The 16814-nt window shown below is 34.7% G+C and overlaps 1 protein-coding gene across 1 annotated transcript; it reads right to left on the bottom strand.

Moving 5' to 3' along the window:
• Positions 1-790: 790 nt before the first annotated feature.
• Positions 791-5043, bottom strand: LOC132635906 (mediator of RNA polymerase II transcription subunit 10b-like). Its single transcript, XM_060352505.1, has 5 exons — positions 4726-5043; positions 4355-4435; positions 3937-4039; positions 1873-1962; positions 791-1044 (listed from the first exon to the last, which is right to left on the bottom strand). The coding sequence occupies exons 1-5, from the start codon at positions 4917-4919 to the stop codon at positions 973-975; spliced, it is 540 nt and encodes a 179-aa protein (XP_060208488.1). The 5' UTR covers positions 4920-5043; the 3' UTR covers positions 791-972.
• Positions 5044-16814: the final 11771 nt, after the last annotated feature.

The following is a 16814-nucleotide window of genomic DNA, read 5'->3' as shown; positions in this document are numbered from 1 at the left end:
ATTTGAAGTGATATCAGGATGTTAAGAGCCCGTTTGGATTGGCTTACAGCTTAAAGCTGTTTGCAGCTTATAAGCTGAAAAAAATAAGTTGGGGTAGTCCAACTTATTTTTTTTGGCTTATAAGCTGTTTTCAGCTTATAAGCTGCTTTAGATAAACTAAGTCAAATGGGTCCAATTATTTTTTTGAGCTTATTTTAAGCATAAAATGACTTTAAGCTGGCCAGCCAAACACTCAAAAAAGCTGAAAACAGCTTATAAGCCAACTTATAAGCCAATCCAAACGGGCTCTAAGTCCACAAATGTGCAGTTATGATCATATTAAACAACTGGCTCAGGCAACTAATTTCAAGTCCACGTGACATGGATATCTCTCTTAAAGGATCATCTGCAAGAGTGAAATTACTCATATCTGATGCATCAACAGATAACATTACCTGAATGAATATCCATGTCAGTCCACAAAATTGCAGACGTGGTTCAAAGTTTAAAAACTCGTTGCAAGAAACTACCTTATTAGTTAGATCGTTCTCCATTCCCATTGATGAAGTCAATTTCCCGCTCATATGTGGTGCATGAAATTCAGAGGAAGAACTGAACTCTTAATTCTAATGACCTCAGGGACTTATTAACATTTACACCAAACATTTTTCAGCAACACAATGGATGAATTTAGAAAGCCCAGACAACTCTATTATTAATCCTTCTTCTCCCACCCTTCCACATATTGCACTAATTGGACAATCTATCTTTTCTATTCTGGTATGTTCCACCGGGGAGAGAAGCCGAGCGATGGTTGATTACACATCATAATTATGAAATTTATCCATGATACATATATCTATTACATACATTTTACATTCTTGAAAATTAAAAGGCTTCTTGAACAAGCATGGACATTGAAGCCCATTAAGGAAATATGCTAAAGCCTAAAGTAACCTGAGTAGTAAAGTACAAACTTCATCATTTAGCTTGTTATATTTCGGGCTTCACCTTTACATCTCCGTTTGGCAAAAGACTCTGTGCTTGAGCCAAGCGTTTTGCTTCCTGCTTACACGAAAACAACGTAAAATGTCAGCTACAACAACCAGAAACTAGCAACGGTGTACACAGAAGTTTCAAAAATAGCTCTATAATCAAAGCATATCAACAGTGTCATAAAAAACTGAACAAGACAGTATTTAGTCTTTCACAAGATACTGCACAAAGACGCATCAATTGCACAGAGACTGTATCATGAAACCTTCTCAGGTGATTTTTACGTGTTCCTTGAATTAACACTGCAATACTGCCAAGCTGCACTAGAAACTGTAAGCTGAAACTCCAGTAATATGTTTGTCCGACTATAAACAGAGCATAAATTCCTAATATTCCTCACTCAGTTTTTTTATCTAAGCATAATCTAACAATTTGGTAAAACCAGTTAATTATTCCCCTGAAGGAAAGTCCTAGGTTCAAGTCTTATTGGCACCCTATAACTGAAAAGAATTCCGACGTGCTTGGCCGGGGAAAAATACCAACACATGACGGACGTGTTGAATGTTAAAATAAATAAATATGTCCTCTATCAATTCCATTTTACACGAGTGTAGGATTGCGTCATCCTTGAATGGAGTCCCAAACATTCCCAGATGAACCTAGAAGAGATTGGGTCTTCATTAACCCTGCCAGTTCGAGGACCTTATATTTCCAGAAATATCATGATGATGGCCATCTACTTCTCCTAGATCAAGAAATTTGTGCTGAATCTACAAGATGGCGGTCCATGGAGCATTAACTTGATAGCTAGCCAGAGAAGCAAGCTTAGTACATTAACATGAACAATGAAAATGCTCATCGTATATCTGAAGTAATGAACACGCAGACAGAACTTACAGCTGCAGAAGCTGCCCGAATCTCTCTGTAAGCTTCCACTTCCTCAGGGAAAGCCTGTTCAAGCTCCTCCAAGAGATGCCCTCGCAAACCCTGTGACAGAAGAGTACGAACTCAATACGTTTTTTTTTTAAATGGTATTGATGTCAAAAACCAGCACTAAGAAAGTACTTTGATCACATCCAAAAAGACAGCTAAAGAAAAGAACCCAACTATCCAGACAAAAGATTCAATGAACTGTAACAGGGTTTCACTATTCTCTATCAATTCCATTTTACACCACAAAGTTATCCACGAAATACAATCAGATTTGAAAAATCTTCAGGATTATTTCTTTGTTGTTACTGTGTTCCATGCTCTGTTAAGATGCTTAGAAAGACATACTCCAACAAGACAGTAGCTCTGCTGCAGAACTTGGCATTACCCGTTTAGTGCCCAAAGAATTCAGTAATGTCTGCAACAACTGTGATATGGCAGCACAGTGTAGGAATAAGTGTTTGCCAGTTTCTGTTTCCTCCTCACGAGTAAAGAACTCATACATTCAAGGCTTTTCAAATTTGGAGGGGAAATTTAGTCGTGAAACACGGAAAAATGCCCTAGGATGAAACCATAATGTAAGGGATCCAAGAATGTCACCATTTCACAGAAATTAGAAATGTAGTAGTTGCTGTTGTATAATCAGCAGGAAGGTTAACCATATCCACGGGAGGAGATTTTTCTGATGCGGAAGCCCTCTCACGCGCAGATGAATCAGTAAACGAGATTGATATAATTATTTTTCGGAGGGGACGGATATGTGGGTGATAGGTAGCATATCAATTTTTTGACTAAGTTGACGCTCTCAAAATTGTACGCTGAAAAGAAAATGACAAACCCAAAGGAACTTTCTCTATCTCCTTCTCAGAAAAAGAGAGAACTTTCTCCATCTTTTTCCCATCAAAGCTGCATAGTAAAGTTCCCTATGCATATCAGAAAGTTCTTATAGGAATATCTTATAGCAGGCACCATCCATGCAGCATCATAGCAGAATATAGTAAATTGATTCCAGTAGTACTGCCATTCTAAAGTTGGATTAATAATATCCCTTACCTCATTAATTTTAAAGTCTTTAGCTGCTGTAGGGCTAGTTCTTTCATTCAAGAAGTTATTCGCTACAACAGTAACAACTAACTCTCAAATCCTAAACTAGTCGGGATCGCCAATACGAATCCTCACTGTCCAATTAGATCCACTATTGAATAAATTTAATGATTGAGCTTTAGCTTGCTCTAAGAGATTTAGATTCTTACCTACCCTAAACCAATCAAGCAGTTATTTAACTGACAATTATAAATCCTTAAGTCTGAGATTTAAATTTGCTTTAAGGGCAACAATGAGATGGAGAAAAAAATAGAACAGCCCAGAAACGTATCTTTTTCCCCTAAAACGAGCTGAAAAACAAGTACTAAAAACTCATGACTGATATGTAGTAGATCCCCATTTACTGACAGCTTATCTAGATGCGGTTGATTTTTTATAGGGTCACCACAGTCCATAAGGTTCGCCAGGATATTGTTATGTTAAGATAAAATCATGTATCAAGTTTATTCACGGCACGTTGTCAGGAAAATGACTCAAAAGAAGGGGCATTTCGAGGTCCTTAATATTTGAACTTGTCCTAACATAAGTTTCCAGAACCATTAGTTAGATGAAAAGCTCACACTTTCCGAAAAAGGGGTCCCCGTTCCTTCAATTATTGTTCTATACTTCTTAAATTTTTACCTTACTATTTCTTCATGATATTTTTCTTGTTCATTTGACTAATTCTATCTCAAAATGACATACAGCTGATCTTATACTCTGCCAATAGTCATTCACTTTCAAACTTGGAATCTTTAGCTAAGCTAAAAGCCTAAAACAGGCACCAAAACACAATAAATTGTTCAAAACTAGATTCAGGATAATTCTTAAAGCCAAAAGCAATCCAATTTTCTGAAACTTCCGGATATCCATTTTCTTAATAAGGAAACTTGCAGATATCAATTAGGTCAAAAGGTACAGCAAACAATATTGAAGTAAAAAACTAACCTTAAATGCATCTGTTTTCCCTTTAGTGATTTGGTTCTTGGCAATGCAACTATTCAACACATCCCTTGTAAATTCATCTGGATTCTTCCCATCATCAATCAAGCTACAATGCGAAAATTACCACATGTAAATACCAAAACTAAGAAAAATTATAATAAAAAGAGTTCATGCTCAAAAAGACACCTGAACTATCACTTATTCGCGAGTTCCATACCCCAACTATAAGTTGTTCCCTTTTCCTACCTGAACTATCGCCATGTACTCAAATAGGTGTATTTTAATACATAGATGCTGATAATTCAGGTAGGAAAAAGAAACAACTAATAGTTGGGGTGTGAAAAAAAGGAATAGTTCAGTTGTGTTTTGGACCATTAACTCTAATAAAAATAAGTAAAGCATAAAGAGATAGAAATATTACTTGAGAACCTCCATTGGCACTTGAATATTGCATTTTTCTCCCAATTTCGCCATATTATCAAGCTCAAGCACAAGATTATTCCTACATCCATTAAAAATAAAATAAAAAAATAAAGTCAAATTAAACCACAATCCAACGTGAATTTAGTACTACCGCAAGTACAAAGGTAGAATAAAAGGGAAATTTTCAAAAATATACACCCCAACCAAGTATCCCAATATACAATATTATACCTGGGTGAAATCATTATACATAGCGTACAAAAGGTGTTTGTAGACAAATATGGGCTAAACAGAGTAACAAACTCAAAATATGGGCTACCCAGTAGACATAGAGCGTAGTTTTCGTAAAAAAGGAAGATTGATACTTACATGCGTTGAAGAAGGGGAAGTTGAGAGGAAACATTGTAAGAAGAAACGGTGAGATAGAGCTGGTGTAGAATTCCTAGGGTTTTGTCTATTGAATTAATGACTTGATTCAGATTTTGTTTTGACTCATCCCCAGAGTTGGCCGGTGATTTAGGGTTTATTATTCCGTTCCCGCCGACGGCATGCGATGAGTCCATTGAGCACCGCGCCCAGAGTATTGCCAATGGAAGATGAGTTGAGTCCCCTTTTCACTTGTTTTTTATATGGGTTTGATTTGATCGGTCAATTCACCCGAGACAACAAGGTGAGTCCAATTGAATCTCCTAACTACATTTAACTGCTTACCAAATTTAATTGCTGAGTATACTCCTAATTTATTTGACTGGGCATGTAATTCAAAAAATTAAGGAAGATTTTTAAAATTTGTGAAATAAAAATAAGTTGTAGATCAAGTTTCTCGCCGCACCCATGTGGGATCCTAAAAAAATGCACTACTTTTTTGGGACTTGACACGCTCCCGTCGATATATTTGAAGAGTCCGAGCAACATAGATTATAGATATTTATGAGACCCTAAATCATTTCATTAAAGATAAAAGAGAAAATTTTAAGTCAAATTATTTTCAAATTAAAAATATATCATTTCTTTTAATAAATTAAAAAAATAAAGTGTATCACATAAATTAAACAGAGAGAGTAGTATCTAGTTGGGGAAAAGACATCAAATACATCCTAAAGTTGTTCGAATAAATTGAATACATCCTCTAATTAATCAACGATTTATTACCCCCTACATATACCAGAAGTCAATTTAATGTGTCACAAAAAATAAAAATACTTAAAAAAAAGAGTCGCGTTTTGTTCAACTTTTTTTTCCCCCTTTTTATTGTTGTAAAACACAGATTTTTGGGATCCCACCATTCTTCTTCTATCTTCACACGGTCACACCCTCACAGCCGCACCCGTTTCTTCTACATTTTAATATCCACTCTCTTCTATGAACTGATTATAATATATTTATTTCAATTCTGAAATTTTAAAAAAGAAAAAATAAAGTATGGTGGTGGATTTGCTGGTGATGGGTGGCAAAGAAGAAGGAATTGAAGGTGGTATGGTGATGGATTTTCCGGTGGTGGTGAAGAGCAAAGAAATCGGTGGCGGCAAATATAGTGATTCTGGTGAGCTGAGAGATGGGGTGTATGGGGTGGTTATGCGGTGAAGAAGATATAATTATTGGAGAATTTTAATGGTTAATTAGAAATTAATTCGTGTAAAACATAATTAATTAGAGAAAAAAATCAATGAATAAAGAAAAGAAAAGAAAAAGAGTATAAAAATTAAAGCTAAAAGATTTCTGACATGACGCTGACATGGTGCCGATGTGGCGCACGAGTGTAAAGTACTACATACCGAGACAGTGGTGATATATGTCTCAGGGTGGTACTAAATTCACTTATGATATGTTTAGAAGGGTAATAGGCCATCCGATTAATTAGAGTTTGTATTCGAACAACTTTAAGGTGCATTTTTTTTTTTCCTATCGAGTTGTGTCTAACTCAATCCATCTTTGCCATGATGTAATAGAGATTGACTCCAGTTGGCTCTTAAATGTTTGTTTAGGTTACAATAGCGTTTATAACAAATATAAATATAAAATTCGTGTTAAGTTGATTGACTAGAAAATATAAACATAATGAAGTTAATCTAAAAAAATTCAAATATAATTGAATTAAAACAATTTTATTTAAATGTCATGTTACCAAAAAGTATGCTTAAGTTGCAATATGATTAAGTCGTTTATTTAAAATGCTTAAATTAGAAGTAGAGTACAAGATTGTTAATTTATCAACAGTTTAACATGTTAAGTTCAAGTTAATTAAAAACACTTGAGCCTAAAAAACTTGTTCCTTTTTCAGAATGCTTTGTCATGCTTTCTTTAGTATTTTATCGTGGCGTCTTCACTCTTGTTATTTCTATTCTCGAACTGCTTTGAAATGCTTTTCCTTGAGCCGGTGGTCTATTGGGAGCAACCTTTCTATCTAAAAAGGTAGAAATAAGATGTGTATACACGCTACCCTTCCTAGACCCCACTCGTGAAATACTACTTGAGCCTAAAAAATAAGTTTTGTTTTTGACCGAGTAGACTTGCTCATCCGTACTTGGTTAGATACCAAAACTCGAGCAGACCACAACTACTTATAGATCGAGGCACGCGAAACCCAAGCTTGAGCCTAGTAGCCTATTTTGATCAAGGTAGCTAAAAATACTTTTTTTTTTTTTTAAAAATATATTTATTTTAGAGTGTTAGCAGTGTTTGACCCAACTTTTAGGAGAAAAAATTAGTGTTTTCAGTAGTAGCAGAAGCTGACATTGGTCAAACACAAATGATTGTTCTAATATTGACAAAAGTATGTGTTCAATTAATTAGCCAAATAAAAATTGTTGACCTCCAAAACTATTTTTTCGAAAAAGCAATTCTTTGATAAAAAGAAATTTCAAACTAAGTAGATTTTGAAAGTTTGGCCAATCAGAGTATATGTCTGAATTAGCTCTATTAAGTGTCAATGCCTAGTTAGACACGCAATAAGTGTTGGGATCGAAATCAGAGATAGAGCATCATGCGGAAGCTAATAATTACAAACCTCGAACGTCAATAAATCAGACGACAAAAAGAACTATACTAAAATAAGCGTAATATTATTATATGATTTGGCCAACTAGCTACATATGAAAAACTAAAATAAAAGCATAAAACTATTGAGAGAATAATCTAATAAAAGCATAAAACTATTGAGAGAATAATCTCTCTCTAAACAAAACTCTTTAAGGACTGCATTGTGGATGCTATTGCGTTATTGAATGAGAAGAAAAGAACTTTATTTATAGAAGTCTAAAACTTCTCCTCAAAGAAAGGATTATTCAAATATAGAAGAAATCTTTTCCACCAAGAAAACCTCTTTCATCAAGAAAACTTTTTTGAAATGAAACACAATTATGGTAGAATCCAAATAAAGTAGGATATTCAGGGCAAACCCTAACAATAAGAACACCTACTTTTGCTGTTTAAATGAAAATTCTTTTTATTTTTGGAACATTTTAAAGATATTTGACATTATTTTACTATTTTGTTTGATACAACTTGCACATTTTTAAAATTTTGAAGTCATTCAATTATTCAAATTTTAGACTCTTATATAAAGTTATTTTTGTTATGAAATACTATTAAAAGTACACTACAACAAGAAATATAACCAAAGAAGCTAAGGGGAAGAGAGAGATATTTTATTGCTCTTTCATTTGTTGTACAAATGAACTGAATTGACTTCCTATTTATAGAAGAATATAAGCAGTTGTGAGGCTTTTCAGGAAGCTGCTGATAAGCTGCCTGCTTGAGCTATTTGCAAGCTACCTGCTTGATTGCAAGCCTGAGGAAGCTGTTGCAAGGCTTTTCAGAAAGCTACTGGCAAGTTGTGGCATGCTGCCTGCTTGAGCTACTTGCAAGCTATTTGCTTGAGCTACTTGCAAGCTGCCTGCTTGATTGTAAGCTTATCCAGTTGACTATGTATTTGAATGGACATCCATAATACAATGTATTTATAACACTCCCCCTTGGATGTTCATTAATAGATTTGTGCCTCGTTAAAACCTTACTAGGAAAAACCTAGTGGGAAAATCATAGTGAAGGAAAACGAGTACACGTATCTAGTAATACACATTGCTAGCTACCTCATTAAAAACCTTACCAGGAAAATCCAAATGGGACAAAAACCTTGGCTAAGGAAAAAAGAGTACAACGCGTACTTTTACTCCCCCTGATTAAAGCATTACATTGCTCTTGAAGATGGTACACTCCGATCTTGTATACTAACTTATCATATCTTGAGGTTAGCAGAGCCTTTGCGATCGGATCTATCAAATAATCATTTAACGAACTGATTGATCATTTGCATCTTTATTACTTAGATAGAGTTGCATCATCACCATATAATATTGTTGGAATCACGCCAAGTACACTCTTGACTTGCTCATAAATTGTTATTATCCTTCTATGATTTGACTATCATGTAAAACAGCATGGTACGACAGTAATCCTTCATGCAAATAGATAACATATCTGGATCGAACTCTTATGTCGATCAGATGAATGCCCTGTATATCCAAAACACTTGACAACATTTGTTAGGATAAACATATTCATGTGAGGGCTTTCATTGACAATATGTAATTGATCTTATTTCAATATCTCTATGAAGGAGGGAAATATATCATGCTCATAGTTATAGCAAGATAAATAAGTGCATTAATTGCACAAATATATGGTACGTTAGGACCAATATAATTTTCTCATTTCAACTTCTTTTAGCAGATAATCTACTGCTTTTGGAAACTCTTCAAGAGCTCCAATGATATTCAAATCATCAACTTGCACAATAATATGAATGGTTCTGATTATCATAAAGAAACAAGGGTAAACATAGTCATCTTTGTGCCCTTTGTTAAGGAATATTTACTAAGGTGATTAATCACATTCACGTTACCTGATTTAATCCATATAAAGATTATGAACAAGTTCCCCAAGAACTTGTAATGTCAGGACTGCAGGTCCAATAAATTTTACGTTTACCAAGATGTATCATATCACTTGGTAGTTATTTCTACTTCAGCATGCTTTAAGAGACGTAGAACTCAGATCCTCACAATCTTATACAATATTGCGCGCCATATTGTATCAAAGATATCGTCGACGAGATATCATGTTGTATTGGTTCGTAATTCGAAATAACTTACTGAGATCTCATCACTTTATTATTTTCAGGTACCTGAACCTCCCATAAGGTTTCATGAAGTGTTATGTTGTAGGCTCTTCAAGAGCACATTGCCTCCTTATTACGATCCTTTAAATCACTTGCTCCTTACCCTTTTCAAGGGTTATTACATTTGGAACCGATTGGTCTACTATGCTCTATGCATGCTGTAGACTCTGTCCTTCAGGGACATTAGGAGCATTTTGCAGATGAAATATGAAATAGTGGGGTCAGCAAATGCTTCCAGCATTTGACTTGAATTATCTGATGATCATACTGATGATAATTCACAACATATTTCTTAGCTACATATTCTCTCCCCCTTATGTTAGAAAAACTAACACATATCCCCATTTTCTTTGGGAAATCCATCTGTGTGCATCATGGTATATCCATTAATCATATACCGCACATCAAAATCTATAAGATAGAAATATCTAGTTCCTGACTTTGAACCAATTATGAGGGAAGAATTTATCATAGTTTATTGGTCCGAGTATAAGTGCCGTTGTATGCAATATATCATATCTCGGACCAACATCTGAAGCTCTGTTCTCATAAGCAATGGTTAACTATATTATGGAGGCATCCAATACCAAACCAACTTAGATTTAAACCAGCATTATCAAGATGAATTGTCTTGATTACATATTCTGGTGCTTCCAACTCAATTATTCTGAGCAAGCATCTTCGCAGATGTCAAACTGCCAGTTGACAATAAACTTACATGTGACCATCTCATAGATGCATCTATTTAAGACATCACATTATAGGTGAAGGGGCCCACATTCACCTTTTATAATTTTCAGAATTTTAGGGATTCAGTCCCCACATTAGCTGGTGTAATCAACTTATTATGAGAACAAACAATACAAACAAATTCTTGCAACACAAACAAATTCTTGAAGAATCTTCTAGTTCTTCCATATGTTTTGAATACTCAATTAGCACGTCAGATTTAAATCAGGACGATCAATGGTCTTGTCAACTGATAAAATTATTTGTACCCGTAAACTTCAAGTTTACCATGACGAGTGCTGTTTATTTTAGTAAACTTCTGGTTTACTATTGCATGAGATTTTATGTCTTAAACTTCTTGTTTATTGTGACAAGTGATCTTATCATGCTCGGGTAACGTTTCATATAAGTATTTCTTACCCGTAGTAACTTGAAGATATTCAGTCTTCCAATCATTTGTAGTCTCACTATGATAGCCATTTTTCTATCTAGTAAACTTCAGGTTTAATAGAATTTATTTTCCGATCGTAACAATTACCATCTAGGATAAATGTCACTATCATATATAACCTCTTCGAGAGACTTTAATTTCAGATATCTACTACTTCAGGAGTAGATTTCAAGAGTTCTACTACTTCGGGAGTAAAATTTAGAGTCTTACTACTTCAGGGAATAAGTTGCAAGTCTTACTACTTCGGGAGTAAATTTCAAAGCCTTACTACTTCAGGAGTAAAGCATAAAAATATTCAGAATATTTCTTTTCAAATATTCTACCTCTTCTGGAGGTGGGTCGTGATATCTTCACAACCAAGTGCACGTCTGTGTTGATAAGCTATACGAAATATTATCACATTCACTTCAGGGAATGAATCTATATTTATAGCTTTTATCAAAAGTTCTCATTCTTCAGGAATGGAACACAATCATCTGAACATGCCTTAAACATATCAAATCATGATAGCTTAGAACCTATTTTAAGATATTGCTACTTCCGGAGCAAATCGAGGCATACATATGATATAGAAATTTTTTCTCCACCACATCTTCAATTGTAGCCACAACAACGCATAGAAATATTATCACGTCTGGTAATCAATTATATATTTCTTGCAAATTCTCATTTAGCCATTAAGGGATATGAAATTACCATCATAATCCCTTTTAATATTATTGTTCTTCAGGAACAAATTTGAGGCATATGTATATGATCCAGAACCAGTTCCCATGCATCGAACGAACCCAATAAGTTGTATAATAATAGCAAACTCGTGATAGCCATATATACTCCTCGTGGGCTATCCTTATCATATAAAAGCATAACTAAGATAAACATTGGAAGTTAACCTTTCGTGTTGTCAAGTAATGAAATCTCAATTATTAACAAGTATGGATATAGCTAATAATTGTATCCAACAAGCCTTTAACGGTAAAATCCATACATGGATCCAGAAACAAGGAGAACTACTCCTCCAGAAGCCAATGTTGATTAAATATCAAATGTCAAATAGAACTCTAAAGTCTCGAACTAGGAGAATGGTGTTAAAATGGAGGGAGTACTTTTCTTTTGGCACTTTTGTAAACAGCAGTTCTTTTTTCTTATCCATAAGAAATAAAATCGTCAGATAAAAACATGATACTAACTTTGTTAACATTGAAGAAAATTGTAACGCAACTCCTCTGGCTTATTGATACACCTCGTACAAAGGAAACTTTGATTTTCCTTTTCTCAAATATTATCAAAGTAAGTGTTTAAGACAGAGACTCGTGCTGATATCGTGTTATGAAATAATATTAAAAGTACACTAAAATAAGAAATATAGCCAAAGAAGCTAGGGGGAGAGAGATCTTTTATTGCTCTTTCAATTATTGTACAAATGAACTGAATTGACTTCCTATTTATAGAAGAAAAGAAGCAGCTACGAGGCTTTTCAGGAAGCTGCCTGCTTGAGCTACTTGCAAGCTACCTGCTTGATTGCAAGCCTGAGGAAGCTGCTGCAAGACTTTTCAGGAAGTTGCTGGCAAGCTGCCTGCTTGAGCTACTTGCAAGCTATCTGCTTAAGATACTTGCAAGCTGCCTGCTTGATTGTAAGCTTATCCAGTTGATTGTGTATTTGAATGGACATCCATAATGCAGTGTATTTATAACAATTTTTTCAATTTCAATATTTTCTTTCATTTCCATCGATACAATGGAAGATAAAATTAGTATCTTAAAATTGTATGTCCAATAAAATACCATCATGCAAAATAAAATGGAGAGTATAACTATTGCTCAATTTTGTCCTGAGTTAGTCGTCTAATATTATCATTCATACATAATTAATTTCCTAGTAGACCAGAAGATAAAATTAGTATAGGACTATTTGTTGGAAATACATAGATAATTCTTGTAGCTTGAGGCATGTCAAGGACATTATTCTTAATTTTTGTTGTTGTTGATATAGATATACTTTTCAGAATTGAACAAAGTACTCTTCTAATATAAATTAAGAGCAGAAGTAACAAAGAATTATTTTAGAGAAAACAGCCAACAGATCAGTAGAAAGGAAGAAGGAATTTTTCGATTTCAAATATCTTCACAAAAGCAAAGAATATGTATACATTGGTGAAGAAAAATGAAAATGTTATAACGGGCCTAATATACCGCTCTTGATCAACCTTCTCAACAATTAAAAGATCCATTCAAGAAATATGATCGACTAGTTGAAGTACTAAGCCTCCTGACATAATGGTCCAGTGACTAAGAATTTTCGATTATGAAGCATTACGTGAAATAAGACATTAATCCCAGAAGGATGCATAACAAAAAAAGGTTAGATTTGCGACAGTTTAATTGTGGAGGTCGCACTAACCCCCACAAATTATACCAAATTGTGGGGTTTATTTAACCTACGCAAGTTCGATACAAATTGCGGCAATTAAGAACCTCAGTTGTTTTATGTATAAAAAAAAAGAGCGCCTATCACAGATTTTTCCTGAAATTATTTTGTTTCCCTCATTTTTTTTTCCTCCCAACCAAAATTGAGCGCCTCTATCTCTCCGAAGCATCAACTGGATTTCAAGGTATTGGTTTTCCCCTTTCTCCATTTGTTTTCTGATGAAGATTTCTCTATTTGGGTTTGATTTTTGAGAAATTGATGTAGTATTTTGAAGAAATTGATATCGTCTTTCAATAACTATGCTTTCTTTCAATTTTGCGCCCTAATTTAGATATCAAACTATACACTTTGCAGTTTCATGCATTTTCGATCGATTAATAAACTTTAACTAGTTTTAACGTTGGCTAGGAGAGGGGTAGGAGAACTATGTAATAGTGACTTTCACTTCCTTAAGCACATTGCACTTTTAGACTTCGTCACCCATTATTTTCATCTCTTAGCTTTTATTTTTCAACCCTCTCTTCATCAATTATTTCACTAGTAATTCTTATCATGTCAAGAACGTTTCAATCATTTTTTTTCATGTCACATTCTTTCTAAGAGGGCCTTCTCATCACTCTACAACTATCATTGGTAACCTTTTACACTCGACCATACTTTTCTTAAGATTTATCAATTATATCACAGCGTATGCTACAGTGCTCAAGGAAGCAAGGTGCAAAAACTAGGGATTCAATAAAAAGATCAAGGCAAAAATACGGCTAACAAACGAAAGGCTACAGGTTCAAAGGGCTAGCTAGTGGTACAATATCTGAAAAGGCTAAAAATGCACAAACCATATCAAAGAAAGCCTATCATCATCTCTAAACAGAACAAAACTTTTTATTTCGCTTCAATATCATGCAGGGCAAGTTCTAGACTATGATGCAAAACATGGAATATATGCAAGAAATCCTCACCTCACATGGCGCAATTATCAATCAAGATGGATCAATTGTACTCTAGGACAGATAGGGTCATGGCGAACTATAAAACAAGAATAAGATATATACAGAGTAACAACCATGAGTGTAGGTGTTAGAAAGTCTGTGTCTATATTAGCACCTCACAGGAAAGTAATACTCAAGCTCAAGCCTAAATATGCTACTATCAAATAAGTCACAAGGTCATTCTTCTCCCTCTTTTACTACTCCTAAAAAATACCTAAAAATTAAAAAAACTACCCGGTTCAAAGGCCCCGCCTCGGGAAAGAATCGAGGCCATAAGAAAACCCAAGGGGTGGATGATCTATGCCGCTAATGAGAAAAAACAAGTATAAATGAAAAATAAAAGAAAGACCAAAATAAAATCTTTTTGAATTTTTCATGATTTCTGATTTTGTTTTTATATATATAAGGCTAAGAAAAAAAATCCTATGGCATAATCATCTTTGACCTAAAAGTATCGGAAGTAACCCCACCCCAGACTTAAACATATGTGTTATCCTCAGTGCATGTATAGCAGAGAAAAAATTAAAACAAGGGTGAGAAATACTCCCGGAGACCCTCTAGGGCCTAGCTAGCAACATGATCCTCAACATCAAGGCTCGGCACGACCCCACACTTAAGCTCAAACATGCTCCTTAGCTTTCAACTTCGGATACTCAGACTTCCCCTAATCTGCAAAACAAAAACAAAATAAAACATGATACTATAAAAATAAAATTCTAAAATCATTATATATTGGGTTGCCTCCCAATAAGCGCCTTAGTTAACGTCGCGACATGACGTGAATCAACTTTTTTTCTCCACCTCGAACTTATGAATTGTATCCCTAACAGGACATCAAGTCTGCGGCTATGCTCCTTTGGTGGGGGTCAAAAACCGACAGCCAAAGGCATCGGTTTTTTAATGAAACTGACGAAAAATCGACGCACATGGTCCGTCGTTTTACATTACGTCGCTTTTCGAAAATTGACGGACTGCGTCATTTTTTTGCGACGGACAATCACGGTTACGACGTCCGTCGCTTTTAAATCAAAGAATATAAAACATTATTAAAAACCGACGGACAGCGTCGTTTTTCTATTATTTATTTATTTCCCTTCAATATTTTATTTTTAAAAAGAAATATATAAATTTTATTAAAAACTGACGGATTGCGTCGGTTATATATTTAATTTATATTAATTTTTTTAGAAAATCGACGCAGTCCATCGGTTTCTGAAAATTATTTCTGAATAATCTCTAGAAAACCGACGGACTGCGTCGGTTTTCTAGAAAAAAAACCAGCAGCAAATTGCTACATTTTTTGTAGCCACACATGCACAAAACTAGCACTAAAATGTTGCCAAATGAATTCTAAAAGAGCTACAACACATAAAATCACCCTAAGTAACAATCAAACACATCAAATACGATCTAAAAAGACCATCAAAGTTCAAAACATTCAAATGATTCCACCAAAAATACCATTAACTAGTTCTACATAGTTCTAACATAAGTCCATAAAGTATAAAATATAAGTCCATTATGAAATCCAAACTAAGGCATCTCTTCATCCGGTGTCCGGGCTTCGAATTCACTGTCCTCATCATCTTCTGGTTCGGAGCGCGGGGGAGAAGGGGGCACACCAAATCGTCCACATGTAATGTGGCTTTTAACTTGTTCCTGGAGCGATTCGAGGTTCTCTTTCATCACCCTCCTTTTCGTAACTCTTTGAGCCTTGATCTACGCTTATTTTCGATTAAGTTGTTCGATTTGTTGTGCCATAGCTGCGACCTGAACACCATCAACTCCCTCGGCCTGTCAAGAAGACCCTTCACCTCACAATCCTGACTGAACGCGACTTAAGTTGTGCCTTGGGCCTAGACCATACACTCTACCCCTTTGTTACTACAAGAAAGTATAGAAATAACAATAAAAATTTAATATTTGGCAACAACTTAGTTTTATTATTGGCAAATGAACTTTTTTGTTGCTAAAGAATTTAATTTTGTTGCCACAGTATTGATTATTATTGCAAAAATTACTTTTGGCAACAAAAAAAAAAAGAGTTGTTGCACGTTGTTGCAATAACAGCCATTGGGAAAAGTCTATGCAACAATTTTTTTTTTGGTTGCCAAATGTACTTTTTGTAACAATGATCAATCTATGACAATAAAAATAATTTTCTTGTCAAATATATTTTTTCTTGTAGTGTGTACTCCCCAACTGATCTACACCAAAATTCTATCTCTAATTCCGGTGGAGGACGGCTTGGCTGGCTTTCAGGCTGAGTTTGGCTGTACTGCTCCACTTGTTGCATAAATTGATTCTGTATGTTTAAAAATGAAAGTTAGTATATAACAAATATATCATAATTAGACTTATATAATTACTTAAATAATAAAATTATCACTTACATAAGAATTCTCAACCCTGTTCTCGACCCATTCGATCGGATCCGACTCTGACTTCTTCTTTTTTGTGTTGGTCTTTAGGAATAGCTCATCATGAGTTGGCATCTGTTCATCGCCTTTTTCTACAAAAAAAAGTTAAAGATAGAATTAATAACTCAATAATGAAATATTGATCGTAGGTAACTTTAAAAGTATAAAACTACTTACCATTGTCCTAGCCACGTGCCCCTGACTTATTGCACTTGCAGTGTGCAAAAAGCCACCTTTCTGTGATGCACGGGCAACCTTTGCC

Source organism: Lycium barbarum, chromosome 4 (assembly GCF_019175385.1).
Source record: "Lycium barbarum isolate Lr01 chromosome 4, ASM1917538v2, whole genome shotgun sequence".
Taxonomy (NCBI): domain Eukaryota; kingdom Viridiplantae; phylum Streptophyta; class Magnoliopsida; order Solanales; family Solanaceae; genus Lycium; species Lycium barbarum.
Note: the sequence above shows the minus strand (reverse complement) of the source record. Positions and strands in the feature narration are given on the sequence as shown.